At 44.8% G+C, this 22432-nt stretch overlaps 1 protein-coding gene across 5 annotated transcripts in view; it reads left to right on the top strand.

The window, feature by feature from the left end:
• Positions 1-22432, top strand: part of cora (erythrocyte membrane protein band 4.1 like coracle) — a 146064-nt gene that overhangs the window by 72044 nt on the left and 51588 nt on the right. For all 5 annotated transcript variants that reach the window (XR_011702115.1, XM_071592793.1, XM_071592794.1 and 2 more), the window contains exon 2: positions 9662-9947. Coding sequence is in view for 4 of the 5 variants with exons in the window: in XM_071592793.1 (XP_071448894.1) it covers positions 9759-9947 (189 nt within the window). In the remaining variant the exon portion in view is untranslated. The remainder of the gene's footprint in view (positions 1-9661; positions 9948-22432) is intronic.

Here is a 22432-nt window from a genome sequence, read left to right as displayed (position 1 = left end):
GTTCATTTGTTTATGATTTATATGAAAGCTCTCCCCGAATATATTTATATCGTGTTTAAAACTCTCGATCCAAATGAATCGTTAACGTTTGTTACTTCTACTTGTTCTTAATTAAATATTTCTGTAACCAGTTTAACTAATTGCTAATTGAGCTGACCGGTATTTCGGCAGCAATTTCATTGCACTGCGTTACCGTAGCCAGTTGAGTCGTTCTCGTCAGAAATTTCCAGGTCTACTTTTACACTGGTATTAGGGCATAATATCCAGTTTTTAGTTCCCTATGCCCCAAAAAAACACGAAGGATGATAACGATGCAGTCAACGGGTGTTTCCGATATCCAAATATTCCATTATGTGGAGCTGTTTTTTGCATTTTGAAAAAACGAAGATATAAGAGTACAAATGGTATCCGAGCAAACATTTGCCCGTCGAGGATTTATTCCCTTCACTGTGCGGAGCCTTCCATTTCCCTTTCTTCCCCTTCATCGACTTTTGTCCTAGGCGCTGCTCTCTCTCTTTCGCTCAACTCTGTTTATATGCGTGGGGGGGGGAAGCCTCTCCGCAGCCGCAATATCCCATTCCATTCCCCGCGGAGAGAGGGAGAGATTTGAATAAGAGGGCCACGGGGGGAGGGGAGGGGGGTGGGGGTGGCGCGCACCCGTTTTTGACTCCCCTTGGCTCCCCGTCCGGCCACCCTTCCCCCACGATTCCCCCAGCATAAGACTGCCACCACACCTTGTGTGCATTACTGCGCCTCCGCCCCTTCCCCCCACCACCTCCGTGTCCTCCCCCCTCCACTCCCGCCCGCTTCATTCTCCGAAGCACGAAAACTGCCCCCGCCAATGCGTCGCCTCACGCAACCACGCCCCCCTCCTTTACGCTCCCCCCTTTCGTCCTCCCCCGTCGAGACTCGCCTTTACGTCTCGTCTCGTCGCCCGACGGATTTCAATCGCTCTAATAATCCACGCACAAACATACATACGTCCCAGGGGCCACCGTGCAGTAGCAGCCCCCCTGAATCCCCACGCCTCTCTGGTCTACCTTTCCATCTACCGGTGATTACGCGGAACTCACGAACTGCAAGGGGTCGGTAGGGCCTCACGACCACTCTGTTGGCGGTTGAGGGGACGCGAGGGGCACGATCCAGAGCGGGTTTACTGCACGAAGCCGTCCGTCCATGTTGAATGGGGGAAATTCCGTCTCGGATATCCGATTCCTCTCGATTTGTTCCTTTGTGCCCGGTTGATCTGTAGATGCGGATGATAAATGTTTTTTTGCCTGTCATTATTAGGGTCGTCGGTCGGGAACGAAGGCCGAATATCCCTAGGAATCCCTAGTTGTATGTATATATGACTGGTGAGAGCGTATTTCTCTCGCACACGCCGTATTTATTTAAGGACCTCTTAAGTGCGTGTGGGTAATATGTTTACGGTTGTCATATTTCATCTGAATGGGTATTTCAAAACGGCTAAAAATATCCATTACTAATGCACCAGAAATCTCTCGGAACAAATGTTCCCATTCGCATGAAATGAGAATCGGATGGCTTCTCAAATTAGCAAAATCAATTTAATCTTCCTCGGGCAACTTATTCCAGCATTGTGAGCATTGCCATATAATGGAGTCATGAAACGCGGGGAGATATGTCTTCGTGCGGGAATGTGAATTGGAGCAGGGAGTAAATTAGGAATAACTCATCCTCGCAATCTGGGTCTGTCGTTTCCGTCCTTGCGCTTTTTTTCTTACCTCCTCCTCCCTTGTTCCTAGTTCGGTACATTTTCGCGCAAAAAAGTAACAGTATTTGATACCGTTCCAATAATGGTTTGCCTCATTTCTCCAGTGTAATTCCATTCCTTGCGTATCTCTAATATTTCCCACTATTGCACTTCATGCAATGGTTCCAAGGTCCTCCCTTTCCGCTTACCCACAAGGATAGATGTTGTCTAACATGACAGTAGTTCAACGAATTTAAATCTGAAGAGGCCAGAAGGGTAGAATAATGAAGGGAAATGCGCGAGGGAAAACATTGCATTTTTATATTAGGATTCCGGTTTCATTTCTTACACCCCCTTTTTCTCAAATAAATGTGGTTCCATGTATAAAAAGAGACGTTTCAGGCGTGATATGGTGGAATATCATGATTAATTACAAAAGTGGCAATTTTCCAAAGAATAAAATTCAATGCGATTGGTTTCAATGTAGCTACATCCTCATCAGGCCAGACCTTATGATGATGTAATTACATTGAAACCGGTCGTATTAAATTTTATTTTGTGGAAAATTGCCAATTTTGTAATTAATGATTCTATCTGCTTTGTATCTCCTGTTAATCTTCTTTTTCGTTGATACAATATAGTAATTATTTGGACGGCGGAGAAATTTCCACTCCTAAAATGTCTGTCTGCCTTATATTGCCGGAGGAGACGTATGTCGTGTTGTCCCTGTCTGTTCCTTGTAAAGTTTCCCGTTCAAAGTCGGATACGAGTCTTACAGGGATAAGTAATGGTGGCCTTGTTTGACATATCCATCCAATCGAAGTATTTTATCTCTATTATTGACTTATACGTACGTCGGATTCGTTGCTCCGGAAATGTACACTTTCGCCACCTGGCTACGAAACATTTTGCTCCGTCGCATGGGTTTTCCTTTTTTACCACGCCCATTGAACAAAATCATAAACAACAATGGATCCAACCGACGTCAAGGTTTGATATCTTTCCTCTTCTCCATATAGCGCTCCTTCTTTTTGGGTTTTCCGGGCGCTGTTGTTACTGTACTAATTAAATCGTTGGAAATTATTTGTGAGACAACTTGTCCTTTTGTTTTCCTAATTTCTACAGGATTCAGCGTCGGTTTACATTGCAAGGTAATCCTTGCGAAACAACCAGTTTTGTTTCATAATTGAAGATAATACTCTCTCTTAAGGTTCGAGTGTTTTAATGTGAGGTAAATTAAGCGTAGGGTCAGTTGTACATTCAGTAATCTAAGAAGAAAAAAACATTTACATGTTTCTCAGCGGAGAGGAGTGTAAAAAAGCTTAATATTCTATTCAAGATCTAATGTAAAAAAAAGGGATGCGATCCAATGCATCGATAGAAGTTTATTATTGGATCGCATGACTGAGTTTATCATTAATGATATGTTAATTTACGAATATATCTTGCACATCTCTCTAATCGATACATGGGTATGACGCATGGGTACGTTGTAATACTCCAGTGCATGTAATACTCTAGCGAAGTCAAAACGACGGTTGGATATCGCCTCTCGTTTCCTCCCCCCGTACACGCTTTTACCTCTCGTTTCCCCTCTGCCCTCACCCCCTTTATCAATCTCGACCATCTTGTACCTGCACCCTATTACGGGGTCGATCTCCCTCACCTCCCCTGCCCCCGTCCACCTCACACACATCCCTCTCGCGAGGAGAGAGCATTTGTAGGAACCGCAGTTCCCTGCCGCATTTATTTGTTTTACTCGGAGCTCCATGTTGATGTGTGTCTGTGAGCATGTTTATGACTTAATAAACCCATTTTCATCGTGTTTTTTTCGTGTTAAATTCTGCGAGAGGTGAGGAATGGCGTCGATGACCTCTTTTTAATTTTTTTTCTGTTGTAATTTACTCCGTACTCTTTGTCGACGGGAAACCAGCGATCCTGGTCTCTTCGCGGCCTCGCGGGTTATCTTGGCGAATAATCCGGTTTGAAAAGTGGTGCCTTTCTCATGTCCACTACCCCGTGCCTCCCTCCCTCCCCTTTCTCCCACCGACACGATGTAGCCATCGCGAGGAAAGAGCTCGGCGTGGCTCGGGCCTTCCCGGCGTTTGTCGGATTCTCCGGTTGCCATGGAATCCGGTTTTGTCTCTAATCCGTGCGAATCCGTTGCACTCCAGATTTTCGCGATCTATGTACGCGGTAGGTAAACGTAACATTTTTATTTTTGGTTTGTCTTATTTTCTCCGATAAAAGCGATCTTTGGTAATTTTAACGAGGGAACGAGAATTTTAAGTATTCTGATTGAGTTGAGTTCTTTACAAATGGTTGTGTTGTTTCCATGAAGTATCAAAACACCCCCCCCTCGTGGCTTTGATTTTGGATGGTTGTCCCGGTTCCAATCCATTCCATTTATTGCGTTTGGATTTCCTTTACGCGATCCTTAGCAACTGTGTTGAAAGCAACTAAGAACCAGTTTGAATGACGCTTCGTTGAACACTCAATTTGGCGTTAACCCGTGGAAGGAAAAAAATGTTTTTAAGCCATATTCTAATGTGAAGTTCTAATGAAAAGTTCAATCGATATATCGCTAACACGCCCTCGACTGGGTCACCGCAAGGGAGTCGATCCCGGCGGTCGCGACGTAAACTTCCACTCTCCATCGAGAGAGGCTACGATAAATGTCTGTGTGTGCACCCTCAAGATCGTAATGTACACACACAGCTGGCAGTTCCCTCTCCGAGGGTTTCGCTTCGACTTCTCTTTCTCTTCCTTTCATCGCAGTCATCTGCCCCTCGGATGTGTGTGAGCGTGTGGTAACGGCACCCCAGTGCACTCCTATGCGTTTCTCGAATGTGGGAGTAGAACTGTATCCATGTTAAATTTGTTCAAGTATGATCAGACCATGAAAGGAATGGCGAACATGTTTGTTTGCATCGAGGAATGTGATCGAAGCCAACCTCTACAACCAGCGCCCACGAATTGCTGCAGCGACGGCGTCGCCTCATGTCTGTTTGGTGAGCCGTGACCGTGCGAGGCGGTGAGGGTCTAGTGACGTGACAGTTCTCGGCATTGGGGCACCTAGCCGACCCCTGTCACACATTGAAATGGAATGGGTTCTCCTGCGCTTAGTCGTGGCTTGTCCGCTGTACCGACTTCTGTTATCACCTTACGACGGGGGAAAATGTGGAGCATTGAAATGCTCACGACGATAAACTTTATTATTATCTGTAGTTACCGGTCACGGTAGGTTTTTTGATTGACACAAGCTACCAAACGGTTCAGCCACGATTTCCTTGCCCATCCTCAGTAAACAACTCAACAATAAGTCCCTCCGTAATTCCTCATGCTTCCTTCCTCGCTTGCCTAACATTCTCCCTTCTATCACAGTCCGCAACACCCCATTGTCAATCTGAATGCTGTGCATCCATGTTTCCTACCTCCTTATGATTTCTCCCAACGATGTCCTTTCCTTTCCCAAGTAACACTTCCTAGTTTGTTTTCCTTTCTGTCTCTTTCGCCATCTCCATCCTTCTCCACACCCACATTTCAAAAGCCTCCAATCTTAGCCTATCATTCTGCTTCAATGACCGTGTACCCGCGCAGTACAAAAATACGCTCCATATCAAGGTTTTGCCTTGCGTTTTCTTAACATTCGTCCTCCCAAGTCCCTGTCATCAATTCCCTCCTAATGAAAACTTCTTTGCCTAACGCACTTCTTCTACTTATATACTACCTTGATCAAAAGGTTCCCGGAATAACCACCGTGTGGCGCTCCCATCGTTCCGATTTGAGTTCTGTTTTTTTGTTAAATTGGTACATCTGTTGTTGATATTCCCTTTAAATCTTAGTGTCATAACTTGACATTTGCAAAAGTTACGTAGCCAAGAGTACATCTATCTCTGTGTGTGTTGGCGATTTTTTACAATTGCAGAAATGGATTTAAATTTGCAACAACGAACTTGTATTAAATTTTGCGTAAAAAACGGATTTAGTGGCGCACGGACGTTGGAAATGTTGGAAAAGTGTTTCGGCAACGATTCTCTAAAAAAAACGGTCGTTTACCAGTGGCACGAGCGGTTCAGAAGTGGTCGTGAGTCAGTCGAAGATGATGAACGCAGTGGCAGACCATCGACATCGAAAGTCGGTGAAAAAATTGATAAAGTAAAAGAAATGTTGGTCAATAACCGCAAATTAACCATCAGAGAAATAGCGGAGGACTTGAACATTGCCTATGGATCCGCCCAAGACATTGTGGTTAATGATTTGGGTTTCCGTCGTGTAGCAGCAAAGTTGGTTCCAAAAGACCTCAATTTCATGCAAAAAAGAGACCGTGTTGACGTCGCAAAAGACATGATTTGCGAGGCTGAATCCGATCCCACATTCATCAAAAGGATCATTACTGGAGACGAGACGTGGGTTTATGAGTACGACACGCAATCCAGACATCGGGCAAGTGAATGGCGTTCACCAAATGAGCCGAGACCAAAAAAACCACGTCGTTTTCAGTCAAAAAAGAAGGCAATGCTGACGGTTTTCATGGATTACAACGGTGTAGTGCATCATGAATTTTTGCCAGAAGGCCAGACAGTAAACAAAGAGTATTATTTGAGCGTTATGAGACGTTTGCGTGAAGCAATTCGCCGAAAGAGACCAGAAATGTGGGCAGAAAACTCGTGGATTTTGCACCATAATAACGCACCGTCGCACAGTGCTATCATTATTCGTAATTTTTTGACGAAAAATGCAACAAATACCATCCAACAGCCACCGAATTCACCTGATTTGGCTCCCTGTGACTTCTTTCTGTTCAATCGAGTTAAAAAACCATTACGGGGAACGCGTTTTAGCAGCCGAGAGGAAGTAATGGAAAAATCGCAGGAAGCACTGATGGACATACCGAAAACCGACCGTAACTTTTGCAAATGTCAAGTTATGACACTAAGATTTAAAGGGAATATCAACAACAGATGTACCAATTTAACAAAAAAACAGAACTCAAATCGGAACGATGGGAGCGCCACACGGTGGTTATTCCGGGAACTTTTTGATCAAGGTAGTATCTACTACTTTGACCATTTTGTTCCAAAACACTGCCGAGATGGGTAAACTTCCATCTTCCACTTATCTGTTTCTCGAAAACTGCATAACATTTGTTTTGTTTACATGTATTCTCATCCCATATCTATCGCAATGAGTTTCCAATGCTCTCAGCCACGTTTGCATACCCTTGACTGACCGACAAACTAGAGATTGATCGCCAGCAAACCTAACTGATTTTATGTATTCCCCGCCGATTTTCATGCATGCCTCCAGTTTTTCCCATGCCTTTTTTTACCATTTCCTCAACATATCCATTTAACAGCACAGGCTATGATGACCAACCCTAACTTACTCCTCTTCCTAACACTGCCCATGTATTGGTTTCCCATCTCGAGGGCCCGGGCTCGATTCCTGGTAACGGCAGATTTTATCAGTGGTATCGCGACCCCTATTGGAGGTGCTTTGTGGAGAGCTCTCTGGGTGAGTACGCCGCCCTTCGGATGGGACGTTAAGTTTTGGACCCTTTGGCGCCTTTCGTAAAGAGTCGGCCAATGCCGACGCAGGGTTTCTAGCCATCCATTCTTACTCCATTCCCTGAAACATCCTACCCTAATCAGATTACCCACCCTACCCTTCTGGCGCACATGGTCTCTGCTGTCTTTCAACTCCCCTTATTACTGCTTCTACCACAAAGCTGCCTATTCGGACTCTTCAGCCCCCACTCGCACTTCAGCTGTCTGAGGCGTATACCGGTTGCGGATGTCTCTTATCCCTCCAATCTACTCCTCTTTTATATTAATTAATTCTACCCAATTTACTTCATCAAACGCCTTTTCGAAATCGACGAAACATTTATCGTGATTACGAGGTTTTATTAAAAGTATTGATGTACACTCGATTACTACATCTTTTCTTCGAGGTAACGTTTTTGCAAGAGTGCGTTCCTGTTGGTCCGTATTCCTTTTGCAGACCAACAAGTGGGCAAGATACTCCTGGCTGCTCGACGTTGTAATTCGAGTACATTTTAAATGTCGGCGTAAGCAAGCGTGATACGGTGTGGTAGTAGAAATATGGAGAAATCACGAGGGTGTGGAAGGCGTTGGGGCCGCGCTCTGATCCGGAGTTTGTTCCCTAGCATGATTCGCTTGTTTTCACCGTACTTTTGACATTGGCTTATTTTTTGAAAATGTGTTATGCGGGAATGTATAGTGCAAGGATCTAATTCAGGAACCTCATTTCTACCTGCATTTTCGATGGATGTAAAATCATATCGTTGACTTTCCTTTATAATTCTCTAATTCCCATGGAAGCTACGGGAGGTATAATTTAGAACTTGGTTCGAGGCGGGAGTATAAATTGCAGTTTTTGGGATTATTCTGTGCATTTTTAATTCATGCTCATAATTATACCTTATGGTTAAATGTTATGGCTGTTAAGTTATAGCTATAATGACCACGGTTTTAAACTAATTCTACCGATGAAGCTAGGATGGAATCTAATGTAAGAGGATGTACATGTATGATTTTTGCTCAAACCGCTCGAATCAGGTCTCAAGAGTACGGCTTGGATCCTTCTTGCGTAGCCTATAATAGCGAGAGGTGCAGTCGTGTTTTTTCTGGTAGTTTCTTTATGCGATCTATTAAACTTGGAAAATTCTCATCGATTTTTAGCATTTAGACCATATTTTTATATGAAATGAAGAGGAATATTGTCGTATCTCCTGTGGAGAAGATTACATGTGGTGGTCAAATGTTAAAAAAGGCAGAAAAAGTGCAACGAAAGGCAGCGAGATATGCAAGCGGAAGGTACAAAAGGTCAGAGAACGCAAAGGAAATGTTGAGTGTTCTGAAATGGGAGAGTTTGAAAAATAGAAGAAAAAGGAATAGGTTAGTTGCGATGTATAGAATAGTTAAAAATGACGAAACGTGGGAAGATTTATTGAAGGAGATAAAAAACCAAGTTTTAAGTGAAAAAACGACCACAGTTTTAAAATTAAAGTATGCACACAAAAAACAAATACGGAAAAGTATTAATTTTTAAGTAGAAGTATTGTTGAATGGAACCAGCTGCCTTGAGGGTAGGTCGAGCCCTTTCTATCAAATTTTAATAGTTTTAAGAATAGGTTTAAGTGCCGCTGGACAAAGGACTGGGTGATAAACTTTAATGGTCGGTGATTTTTATATTATTTTATTCATAGAAAATATTGTTCTGTGCATGTGTACGGCGTGAGAAGTTGAATTGTAAAATAGGTGGTGTCTTAACGGTGGATGATTTTGTTCGGGTTATGATTTAGAACAGTGCGTGATTTTGTACTGAATGTGACATTGGGCGATGTGTTGCTTCGTATGGTGTGGAACTGGGCCATTGCTCTGGCACGGCTACGGTCGGGAATTTAGAGCATCTTTAAGTCATTGTTTTCTGGATGTATTTTGTTTCATATATGTTTTTCTTTTTGCGCATTACAAAGGTGCATCACTGGCATTACATTATAATTAGTAATAATTCAAATACGTGTATACTAGGGAAAATCGAAAGCATCCTCGAGGTAAAATGTGTCAAAATGGGGTGGAAGGGATTTTGGTGGATATTGGGCGTCACATCGGTACGTTGTACAGCTCTGTAAAATTCAGGTGTACGCATACATGGTGGGTATTGACGGTGCGGGCATCGGGACACATCTTTCGATATGTTAGAATATTACTTGGCCTAATGTTCATCAATGTATTATTATTGGGAACATTTATTTCTTGGATGATCCGAGGGGAACCTTTGCCTTCGCTGGAGGGGCTCCTGCTATGGATACTCGCTCTCCAACCCCCCTCCCCACGCCCGGGCTCTCCCCCTGGCCGGTCTTACCATTTCCCGATGTTGAGGAGGACGAGTGCTCATTGTTGTTCTTTTCCTTTGCAGGTCGCTGGGCCTGGAGCGAGAGTGAGAGTGAGTGATAAGCGGCGGCAGCAGCTAAGTGAACGGGGAGATAGGATTGTGGGTGTCTTGAAGGCCGGGGATGCCGGAGGAGCAGAAGCGGGGCAGCGGGGGCGGGGGCGGCGATGCGGTGCCCCCTGCGACGGAGGTCAACAACGGCCCCGCCTCGCCCTCCAAGTCCAAGAAACCCGCCGCGGCCTCCAAGGGGGGCAAGAGCGTCCTGTGCCGGATACGCCTCCTCGACGGCACCGACCTCGATGTCTACATAGACGTGAGTAGATGATACACCCTCTCTTATTCAACCTTCATGGATTGTGTGTGTGTGTGTGTGTGTTTCAGTGCAGCGTCTACACATCCCCTCGAATGCATGTAGTTTTAGCTGCCGACTTCAAATTAAAAGAGTCCTTTCATGGTACGACCCAGGATTTCGTTTCTCGTTAACTTGTGGTGTGGCAAACCAGCTGCGATCAAATACTGCCAAAACATGAATCGCTGTCCCTAGGTTTAAAATGTTTGACGATTTGTTAAATAATCAGAATACCCACCCACATATATTTCTTGTGTTTACACTATCCTATGCGAGAAACGTAAAAAACCATAGACTAAACAATCTACCAGAAGGTCGGTCTGGTAGGTGTTGGTAGAGTTCACCCAATACTAAGCCCGACGGCGTGTGAAATTCGCACTCCAGGGTAATAACGGGGCCCAGATCCTTACCCTGTCCCGGCTATGGTTTCTCAGGAAGTTCTGGTTCCCGAGAAATCACTTAACTTGGGTGGAGCTGAGGGTGCCCAGGGTGGCGTGGCCGGAAACGTGTATGAAGTATCAAATGTAAAATTGAAAAAATAATGGGATTGTTGGTATACGTGAGCGATATGGATTATATAAATTTATGTTAAAATAAATATATTATTATTCTATTAATTTCGAATGACACTTTTTTGAGTTCCATAAAATTTTAATTATGATTAATTTCGCCGTAGAATATTGGATTACTTTTTTTATTTTTAAACAACGACTAAGGTTACTATACGTTATGGAGAAACGGAGGTTGAGCAATGCTAGTCAGGAGTTAAGACAGGGCTATGGAGGAAATGGTGAGATGGGACGGGAGTGAAGTGGGTGCGGTAGTCAGCAAATCACGTGCGAATGATGAAGCTTTAATTAGCCAAAGGATTGCAATAGTTACTTGAATCAGTGTGATAGGTATGGGATGAAAATTAATTGTAAGAAAACCAAGGTAATGAAATTCTGAAGAAATCGGAAGACTGAGTAAAATATTCAATTTGCGAGGCATGAACTAGAACAGATAGAACTGTTCGTCTTAGGAATTTTTTTAGTAGTAGGTGGATAAATAGTAGCGACTAAAAGAAAAATTGCGGTAGGTAAAGGAGCTTTTAAAAAGAGACGGTGGTTGATGACGGGCACCTTAGCTAAAGATGTACAGGAAAGACTAGTGGAAATATTAATTTGGTATTTAGTTTTGTATGGCTCGGAAACTCGGTCGTTGAGGCAAGAAGTTAGACCTAGGTCGGAGGCTTTTCGGATGTTTTCAAGGAGAATGTAAAGAATTAAATGGAAGGAAAGGAAAATATTTACACCGAGCCCGAGTAATTATAACATCCCCGTCAAGTTGAGGTAGAGATATTCCCAGGAGGAACTTTTTTCGTGAAATAATCACGACAGAGCACGTTATGTAATTGTACTCCACTGAAGATCAATCAGCATGTTATGCACGTTATTTCTTTTATAAACTACAATTCTATTTTGGAAACGCGAGGTTAGCTCAGTTTTTTGGAATAGCTATGCATTGACACTTTTTAACCCTTGCTAACTCTCAACGTTAGCCTCTTGTGTCGCAATTCATAATCAAATGTCCATAAATTAAGTATTTTCAGTAATTTATTTAATTAGTGAAAATATTTCTTGCTATGCGTAAAAACTGAATTTATCCGTTTAGGAGGTGTATTTTTGGAGTATTTCCTGTTTGGAAATTTCATATTTAGATGGTTCTGAGTAATTAGATTTTTATACGTACTTCAATAGGCCCCTGTTGTAAGAGGGGGATTAGTAGTTAACGTTAGTCACATCTTAGCCAAATTTCTCATGTGATGGTTGTAGTTTTGTTTTTTAGATTCATTTGTCGAATTGTCTCTGTTCGTACGATAATATTGATCATGGATGGAAATGGAACGTGGTGAATGAAACATTTGCTACAAATCACTTGTCGCAATTCATTTGTAAGGAATCGGACTCCGCAGGATTTGGACAAAGTGGATTTACGGTTAACTTCGCGGTAATTGGATTTTCCCGTTTTCACTCTCCATACCTCTTCCCCCCTCCTCATTCCCCTGCACAACCTCTCCCCAAAATATCGCCGCCTGCCAACTGCCTGCGAGTCACCCATCGAGAGGGGCGAGCTATCGTTATGAGAGTGGATTTTCGTCAACTAGATCTTCCCGTTACAGATACCTCGAATCGAGGTTGTAGTGTTGCCGAAGAGTTGCTATTCGCATTGGAACTGAATGTGCGACAATCAGCCAATTCTCCATCAGCGTTCGACATTTGTGTTGGCCTCGGCCATTAGAAGCTTTCGTGTGTCGAAGTCACTTTTTTCCAGTCGCCGCCATTAGTCTTCCGTTGTAATTGCTTCGACGCTGTGGACTTAAATGGGAGCCCGGTGGGAATAAAGATCTCGGATCTTTCCGTCTCACCGCATGGCTCTTTTAAATGGGTCACTGGTGGATTTGTTTGGGCGATATCAGTTCAATGACAAGGCGGGGTGACTCATTCCGGCGGCCAATGCAAATATCGTAGCCGCGGTCGCTGCCCTCTCTCCCTCCTTCCACATCATTGCCCCATTCCCCTCTCTGGCTGTTGATGCCGCTGTATCCGCCCCTCCCCTCCTCAACACCCTCCTCCCGTGTCTTTCGTGGGCACTTTTCATTTGGCTGCAATGGGAAAATAAAGTGAAAGCCGAAATAAAATCCGTAATCCGAGCTAGGGAGGATCCAGCGAATGTAGTAGAGTGCAAGCACCTTCGCCGTTAGATGTCCCCCTTGATCAGTGGGCAGGGCGCGCGTGGATCCTCGGTCCCTCGTGCGCGTCCGTGTTCTTCCCCGCCATGTGATCGACGGGGCAAGGCACCACCGCTATTAAAAGCTGACGCACCAGTACCGTGGTTCTACTATGAGTGAGGAGTAAGTCAGTTTCTGCACTGTTGGTACGACGCGCGTGGGTGTTACACGAGGATGAACACGAAGCGGCGGCGTTGTATGCTGCGAATTCGTGTATCGCTTGGCTCCCCCTGTTCGATTCGCCTTCGCCCATACGTTAAAACTGGGGAAGTTAATTTTTTACCCCTCTTGTGCATTGATCTCCGTGACCTGTTGAATTCGCCACATCTCGTTGCGGCTCCGACGATTTCCCAAGGGGTATTTTTTTCCGTATATTATTTTAAAATGTGAGAGCATGGGCACTGCGTGGCCGAACGGTTTACCGCAACCAGCGTAGCGTCTCTAATCGCCTTTGCATACTACCTTGATCAAAAATTTCCCGGAATTTATTCAGAAAATTAAAAATACAAGTTTATTCATCTAAATCTATATTGTCCCCTTCAAAGTAATCCCCATCGACTGCAACACACTTATGCCAGCGCTTGATCCAATCCTCGAAACATTTTTTATATTCGGTTTTCGGTATGTCCATCAGTGCTTCCTGCGATTTTTCCATTACTTCCTCTCGGCTGCTAAAACGCGTTCCCCGTAATGGTTTTTTAACTCGATTGAACAGAAAGAAGTCACAGGGAGCCAAATCAGGTGAATTCGGTGGCTGTTGGGTGGTATTTGTTGCATTTTTCGTCAAAAAATTACGAATAATGATAGCACTGTGCGACGGTGCGTTATCATGGTGCAAAATCCACGAGTTTTCTGCCCACATTTCTGGTCTCTTTCGGCGAATTGCTTCACGCAAACGTCTCATAACGCCCAAATAATACTCTTTGTTTACTGTCTGGCCTTCTGGCAAAAATTCATGATGCACTACACCGTTGTAATCCATGAAAACCGTCAGCATTGCCTTCTTTTTTGACTGAAAACGACGTGGTTTTTTTGGTCTCGGCTCATTTGGTGAACGCCATTCACTTGCCTGATGTCTGGATTGCGTGTCGTACTCATAAACCCACGTCTCGTCTCCAGTAATGATCCTTTTGATGAATGTGGGATCGGATTCAGCCTCGCAAATCATGTCTTTTGCGACGTCAACACGGTCTCTTTTTTGCATGAAATTGAGGTCTTTTGGCATGCTACACGACGGAAACCCAAATCATTAACCACAATGTCTTGGGCGGATCCATAGGCAATGTTCAAGTCCTCCGCTATTTCTCTGATGGTTAATTTGCGGTTATTGACCAACATTTCTTTTACTTTATCAATTTTTTCACCGACTTTCGATGTCGATGGTCTGCCACTGCGTTCTGCATCATCTTCGATTGACTCACGACCACTTCTGAACCGCTCGTGCCACTGGTAAACGACCGTTTTTTTTAGAGAATCGTTGCCGAAACACTTTTCCAACATTTCCAACGTCCGTGCGCCACTAAATCCGTTTTTTACGCAAAATTTAATACAAGTTCGTTGTTGCAAATTTAAATCCATTTCTGAAATTGTAAAAAATCGCCAACACACACAGAGATAGAAGTACTCTTGGCTACGTAACTTTTGCAAATGTCAAGTTATGACACTAAGATTTAAAGGGAATATCAACAACAGATGTACCAATTTAACAAAAAAAAACAGAACTCAAATCGGAACGATGGGAGCGCCACACGGTGGTTATTCCGGGAACTTTTTGATCAAGGTAGTATACCCAGTGTCGTGCCAAAATGGGAGTGTCATCGGTTACGTTCACCTGAAATTTAATGTCTCTTGCGACGGTAGCTTTCAATCCGTGATCCTGCATAGATTGGTGTTTAGGGCCATAAAAAATAAATGATATCCACTTTACAATTGAAGTTAATATTTGGCTCGTAAAGTACTCACCAATGTACATGTTACCTTCAGCCCGTGACTCCATTTGCTTGGGAAAAGGCAGTCATACGTACATACAGTATGTCATTGAGGGAATTTGTGATTTAGTCATGAACTTTTAAAAGAAAAATGCTTTTTCATCTCTTTTGAAGCGCCTCCAGAACTCTAAAATTCCCAAAAATCACTGGGAAGCGGACTCGCAGTGAGTGATAATGTTTTGCGTTCAGAGTCCAGTTGACATTCACTCATCGTCTGCTCTCGTAACTAGTCAGTTTTGAAGTCTTCGACCTAGCGTCGTGCGGATAGTTAGTTACGTGCGATCGTGGCTGGTCTGCTATTGCTCAGACAAGTGTAGTGGATTAAGGACACACTACTTGACGCTATCTTAAACCTCAAGAAGAGCAAGTGAAACTGAAATAAACTTCTGCGTATATGTTCTTAAGTTTCTCTCTTTTAAGAGACCGAATTGTATTCCTTCTGTAAGTGAATTCCCATTATAACTCACGCGATTCGCAGGATCTAAATTTCTTAGCGGTTGGGCGTTACCATATCGACAGGCAGCCTATCTGGTGTTTAGTTATCAAGTGTATCCCTAGTCGAACCGGATTATGTATATTGATATAAGTTTTAAACTGAAGTTATTTTTGCAAATTCAAAAAAAACTGAAAGCCTAGCATTAAAACTATATCTGTCAAAAGCTTTTGCCCTTTTAATGGAGAGAGATGCTCCATTGACATGCATTTCCTCAATGTTAGACGGAAGATGGATGACTTCTATTTCGCTCATGCCGAAATGGTCACCATGGCATTTTTCCGCCCAAAATCGTCCCACCCTGTTTTTTGCTTGAAAAATGTTAATTAACCCAAATAAAGTAGTTTGAAATTTAATATTAAAATATTCTTTACTGCAGTTCTATCCATTATAAAAATCTTCATCTTTTTGTGCTTTGTGGGTGGATTTGAAAATATTAAACTCGTGAATTGTCATTATGTACTAATTTATACAACATTATATTTTACCGGACAATGAAGGCAACCTCGGTTTTGATGGGATAATTACGCGTGTGAATACTTACATCGCGGAGTTTTTTATTCGCGGCTTTCTTCCTTCATTTTCAAATTATACTTTTCATGTTGCGTGCTTACGTGTGCAAGCTGTCGTGTTGCCCAAGTAAGAACGGGCGTTTGTTGAGGATTCCCAAGCGAAGCGAAGGAAAATCCGGAGATGGATGGATGGTTGAGGGGCGGGCCTGGCGATTTGTGTGGTGGTGGGCGAGTAAAACCTTTTGGTGGCGGTCAGCGAGGTGGGAGTGTCCGCCTGCCTCCCCGCCCCGCCTCGTTGAGCCCGACTCCGATTGATCCTCTGGCCTCCTCTTGTGCAGGCGTGACTAACTGCGGCGAAAAACGCCTCTTTGGGGAAACGAGGACGCTATGTCCGGCGGACAATTCATCGGCCCCCGCGAATGAAATGCATTTACGCAGTTGTCGCTTTTATGCTGCTTCGTGAGATCGAAAAATCCACGAAACAAACCACTTCTAAGGCGTTTGGCAGGGGATGGACTGAGTTCGTCGTGGCGGAATGGAGATAGATAATGGTCTTTATTTTTGGGCGAGATCGACGGTTTTCGTTAACTAAGCCTAGGAATTAATAATGGGAAAGGATTGTTGCGGAAGAACGGTGCGATTGCATGGCGAATTTACTGAGTCAATGTGAAATGAAAATGGGATATTAATGATGCATAGGGGAACTACGTATATGGTATTGTTGGAAGTTTAACCTTAGAAAGAGAATGTGATGTCGAAGACGATGGTTCAGATCCGACAGTTCTTTTATGCCATTTTCTACTCAGTATTCACTGAACAAGAAAGGCATTAATGGGATATACTTGGATTAGGGGTAGATAGCATCCTTGCAGAGTTAATAATTTTTTGGGTAAAAGGGGACGTAATAGTGTAATAGAGCCATTTTCATGGTATTCATGGGAATGTTAGGCGAGAATACTCTGTTAGCAACAGTTGATACTGAATGCCATTCCGTAAACGGAAAAACAGCAGTGTATGAGGACTACAGGGCAGTATTTGATTTATCACGCGGCAAAGATAATGCTTGGATCAAGTGGTGGCTGAAAGCGCAATCGCTTGCTCACCGTGCTCTAGTCCAGGTGTGTATTTTCGACAGTATCAGCAGTCTTCGTGGTTGGTTCTTCCCTTGTGGGTTGTCGTGTGTGTTATTAGTCTATTTTGAAGATGTCGTCCGTCGATAGGAGGCTTCAATTGTTTTTGGGGTGCGCTAGAATGTGCGTTCCTTAATTGTCGCGGCAGCCGGGCGTGGCTGATAGGGGTCATTTGCGCCCACTTGGGACGACGTCACCCACTAACGCGTGGGCCAGGGGAGGAGGGGGGGGTCTTCCCTCGCTTTCCTAATCTTTTGCGTAGACCGTCGTCATGTCCTTGGCTCGCTCTATTGGTGACGGGAGCAGCAGCTCAAACTGAAACGTGTCGCTAGTCCAACCTGGGCCGACGGCGCGCAACACCCTCTGTACCTATCTGGTCACGAGTGGTATTGAAAGAGCAACGGCGAAACCATTTTGCGGGAAAATCTCCCCTTGCCTCGAATTCATTCCCATTGCCCAGGTCAGAATCATCGTAACGTATGGCCCTGCAAGTCGCGCCGAATGCCAGTGTTGGGATCGAAAGGTTTCCGTTCCCGAGTTTGCGCTCATCCCCCCCCCCCCCCCGGTCACCCTCCCTTCCGTCTATTTGTCCTGGACTACTCCATGCGCCTTTCCTGCGGATTGCGACTTAATTTGCATCATCGTCCTTCCTCTTGTTCCGGTGGCGGAAGCGCAGTAATGGAGATTCGACGCGGAAATCCCGAGTTATTAAAGCCGAGCTTCCTGTTCCGAGGTTTCCCACCTTCACGGTGCGCCCCTCACCCGCCGCACCGTCGACCCACGGGCCGCTCTTCTTCGTGTTTTCAATTCTCTCATCTTTATCTAGTCTTGTTTTATCACACAGGCAATCAATTCCGGAAGGTAATTGCCCTCATCATCATTCGAAATCCTTCTCGATACTAAAATCTTTGGGAAAAATGTTTCAAACCTTTTCCGCGTGGCAAATGATGCCGCCCAGTGGGTTGAGCTTCTTTTTTTAGCTTCTTACCCTGAGGGCCCGAGGTGGATCCCATTGGTGGCAGAGCGGTCTTCCGGTCACTGACTCTTGGAAAGCCCCTCAAGTAGTGTAAGCCGTCCGTCGGATGAGATGTTTTAGTTTGCGACACTTAGGCGTTTAGTTCTTACATTAGGCAAATGCTGTAGTATCTCCAAAGTTCTTTCCCGGATCATCCTAATTCTCCCAATTCACTCACCTTATCCCTTAATGACCGCAGCTGTAGGCCTGTTCCACTAATAACTACTGTGACCATTTTTGCTGTTACACAATGCCAACTTCTTCCCGATGGACATGGCGTCCTTTGTCTCATTATCATCCCCAGTGTTTTATATCTGATCTCGTTTAACGTAACCAATTTTTCAATTGAACCAAATTGCACGTAATTCAAAATGTTTGATCTTCAACTTCTACAAAACAGCCCGCCAGCCATCTCAAGAGCGTCTGCCAGGGGCTGCAATGAATGGCGCAACCATAAATGCAGAATAATTATTTTTACCTACACTTGATTACGTACATGTTAGCTCACACTCTAGTAAATAAATGCCAATGTACGACATCAAAATTCTAGTATTGTAGTAATTTAATTTTTTTCGGACTCTTGGGTTCGAGTCTGTTATGACTACGTATCGTGTGAGAGAAGGACGAGCGCTTGAATCGGTCTTGTGACAATGTCTATGTATATCTCTTATTTTTTCTTGTTGGTCGAATCTACCGATAGAAAAAATTTTCTCTAAGCACCGAATCGTGACTCATGTAGCACCCTGCAAGCCACCGATAGGGTTTCTGGTAGGGGTGATTCAACATCAGGCGTGCCACATCAAAAATGAAATATCTCTAAATATTTAGTCGCGACAAATATGTAAAATAAAATCAAATTTAAATAATGATAACTACAGCTACCTTCATTGCTGTATCTAAGTGTGACAACATTATCTCAATGATTAAGTGTGCTGCATTTTTATTCCATGCCTGGTGTGTAATCAGTCACCTCCTGCCACGCACCTTAGTGGTAACTTGCATGTTACCGCGTAGATGCAGGAATGTCACTGCAGCGCTCTCTCAACAAATCCTTACCCCTCCTCCTCTCGTGTACGAGTTTCGCAACTCCCCGCGTGCCTCGCGGTGTCACGGATTGAGGTGACGTCAATTTGCGCTGATGACTCAGCAGTGATGAGGCGTGCTCTTCGGAGGGAGGCTTACGTCACCAGTTAACATTCACTCGATTTGTGGCATGCCGCGCGATGTCTTCCACGGTGACGAGCCCTTGTATTTTTATCTCCATCGGGCGCCCATACGTATAGGTACTGGAATTTCCGGTCCACGCAAGTCTGTCACACCCTTTATTAATTGCGATTATTCCTCACGCTAACAACATAAGAAGACATTTGTTATGGGCTAAATTATCTCTTTGTTGTGGCGTCATTTCATTCATGATATCCTGAATGCGGGGAAGGGAAGACACAAGTGGATGTTGGCTGATAGAATCGAGGGCGGTGTCTCTATTGCAGCCAGGAACACTTTGAGTTTGCAGGGCTGAGATATTTGATTTGCGTGTAGTATACGAGTATGTGTGTGTATCAACTCCTCTCTCAAGCGTTGGCAAGTGTAGCTCCCTTAGATACCGTAGCGCATTTATCTGTATCTATCATGATCTACATTATTTGAATAATTTTAAAGAAATATTTTTTAACTAAAATTTAAGAAAAAAACAATTTTTGATGTCGTATGCCTGGTCTGTGATCACCCCCTGCCGCACACCTTGGCGGTATCCTGCAGGTTGTCAGGTAGAAATATAATTAAGCCTTCGAGGGGGTCCCTAAAAAGACATAGTGCCACAAGCTTCCACAAATATTGTGTTGTAAATGATTACGTGATGAACTAGAATAGGGATTAGTTTGTCATGTAACCATAAACAGCAAGTATTCGTAGATGGGTTCATCTACATGCATACAATACCCCGAACGCCGCCTCATGGGCGTGTGGCTGGGGTTATAAGGGCAACGACCCTATGTGAAAGTCAAGTTTATATACACATATGCCCTTGAATACGTTCATGCTAGCTCACACTCGTAAATGCCAAATGCGACATGCAGTAATTGTTGCGGGCAACCAATCCATCGAATCCTAATGCTGAAGTATTTACTTTCTCCGTGTTCTTTGTTTCGCTGTGATTTCCATTCTGAAACAATCTGCATGTCTTCGGCACTGACTGAGCTAAAGAAAACTGCGTTGTGGGTGTGGATAAGGATGGAAAAGGTAAAATGGACTGGACGGAAAGGAAAACAAAAAAGTATTAGGCGTGTTGAAGGATTCCCGAGAGAAATCAAGAGGAGGCAGGAAAGATAAATGCAGAGAATTTGGATTGAGAAAGGAATGTTGAAAAATGTGAAGGAGGGGAGAATGTTACGCAGGCGAGTTAGGGTTGGGAATGGGAAGGATATGTGGGACGGAATTGAGAGAGGAAGTAGGTATTCAGAAGAGAAGATTGGATAATTGTGGTGTGGGGTGTCAATTGTGTCTTCTTGGACGGTGCCTGCAAATAGATTGTTGGATAGCCTGTGTCCATCAATCAAAACCTGCACTGAACGGTAGACTGCCGACAATAATAAAAAAATAAGCAATTTCAACCGGTCCTTTGAAGTTTTAGAAAAAGCGATGAGCTCACTCGCGGGATTGCATGGAAGTGGCTCGGCCAATCGCCGGCGTTTGCCCTTCTCGGCGGCCGGTGCCCTCCCTCCTTGCCGGAGCGAGCATCTCACGGACCAAGGGAGAGGTGACGACATCCCTGCCGACCCCTCCCCCCTGACCCCGCGTGTGTGCGCGCGGCGGGAACGGGCTCCCTTCAGCGCGCCGCCGTTGCCCATGAGGAGAGAGTGTTTGCGGAGTAGTGAGTGCTCCTGAGTTTTACCAAGTGCCCAGTCTTGACACACTTCTTTCCTTCCCCCGCCCTTCTTGCCACCGCGTTCGTCCGTCGTCTCCGCCAACCACCCAGTTTATCGATTCATCCAATGCGCGCGCCCCCTCCCCTCCCTCCCCATCCCCCTCCGTCGCGGCGCCTCGGCACCCGAGGGCAACCTCATTTCCTCCCGTCGCCCCCCGAAATCCTTACCTCATCCCTACCACGCGGAGAGATGGGTTGCCCCCGGAAGGGCTCGCACTAGGTGACCGGTGAACTCGTACTTGCATTGCCCCTCCCCTATTGCCTCACCCGCCCCCTATTGCCTCACCCGCCCCCCTATTGCCTCGCCCGCCCCCCTATTGCCTCGCCCGCCCCTATTGCCTCGCCCGCCCCTATTGCCTCGCGCTCCTCCGTCGCCGGCGGCAGTCGGAGCTCCAGAATTCGGGAATCGCCTCCCCCTTCCTTCCCTCCGCCGACGATCAGATCCGTCCCTCCCTCTAAGACTTCGCCTCCATCCCTCTAGATCGTTCGCACGAGGCAGTAGCGCCAAAGGGACTGGTTATTTTCGGTTGCCAAGGGACAGTGCTAGGGATATGTTTAACGTGCTTCCTTCAATATCGCTCGACTTAATCTGAAAGTTAAACTGAATTAAACCGTGTATTCTATCATTTTTTCAAAATCTCCCTTCAAACTGACCTTCGGGTTGATAGCCGTGCTGATAGATTCGGTGGTGTACTATATTTTGAATTGAATGAGACTGGACAGTGATGCATTTGTTGCCTCTCCTAACGAAACACAACCTGACACCCGTCATTAAAACTAAACCATCTTCAGTTCTACATAACCCCTTCCTATTGACATCAATGATATATAATAATTGATGACTCCATTAGGATTTTATTGATTGTCAATAAGTAATCTTTGTTGAGCTTAAAGACTTTCCTCTGGTCTCCTCATGGGCGCTGGGAGTGGCGTTTGCAGAGGTCGCCCTCCAATGAATTGCTTCCAGAGGAAGAGCCCCCTCTAATATTGCTCCTTCCTCTGCTCTGCGCCACTTGCGCCTATTCACCGAAACCAGGGTTGCGAAAGGGGGCGAAGGTTATATATTTCCCTTCTCTCCTATTGGTGTCACAGTTTGAATTTGACTCTAAGGCACTCGCGCCAGAAGGATTGATTCGTCAAGGTTCCCGGCCCGGATATTTCGCTGGAAATGTTATGCGACCGCTTCCGTTGGATCACCTCCAAAACATACATACAATAAATAGCCACGACCGCCACCGTTAACATAATCCACTCTGAAATTTGCTGAACTGCGATGGAATCCTCGAATGTTGGCATAATGGCGGCTTGTGGACGAAACGCGGAAACGGCGCCTATTTACCCTTTCGAGGCGAGTGAAAAATGTTATTATTTGGCCAGTGCACAGAGGAGAGGCATTATAAGTCATTTTGTACATCATGTGATCGTGGTACTCAAACCAGGTTGATTTGTTGATGTACTCGTAGTAGACGCGAGTGGGCATCCTTATTCCGGTGGGTAACTCCGTCCGAGGCAACTACCTCCTCGGTTGTTTTGCCCGGGCAGGTATCACAGATTCCAGTCGTCCGCGTAAAAAGTAACAGTAAATAAATTAATTCATCTACTGTCCGCATGTCAGGTG

This window comes from Hetaerina americana, unplaced genomic scaffold, assembly GCF_022747635.1.
Source record: "Hetaerina americana unplaced genomic scaffold, ioHetAmer1.1.p SCAF_5, whole genome shotgun sequence".
NCBI lineage: Eukaryota > Metazoa > Arthropoda > Insecta > Odonata > Calopterygidae > Hetaerina > Hetaerina americana.
The sequence above is the reverse complement of the archived record's forward strand: the minus strand, read 5'-3'. Positions and strand labels throughout refer to the sequence as shown.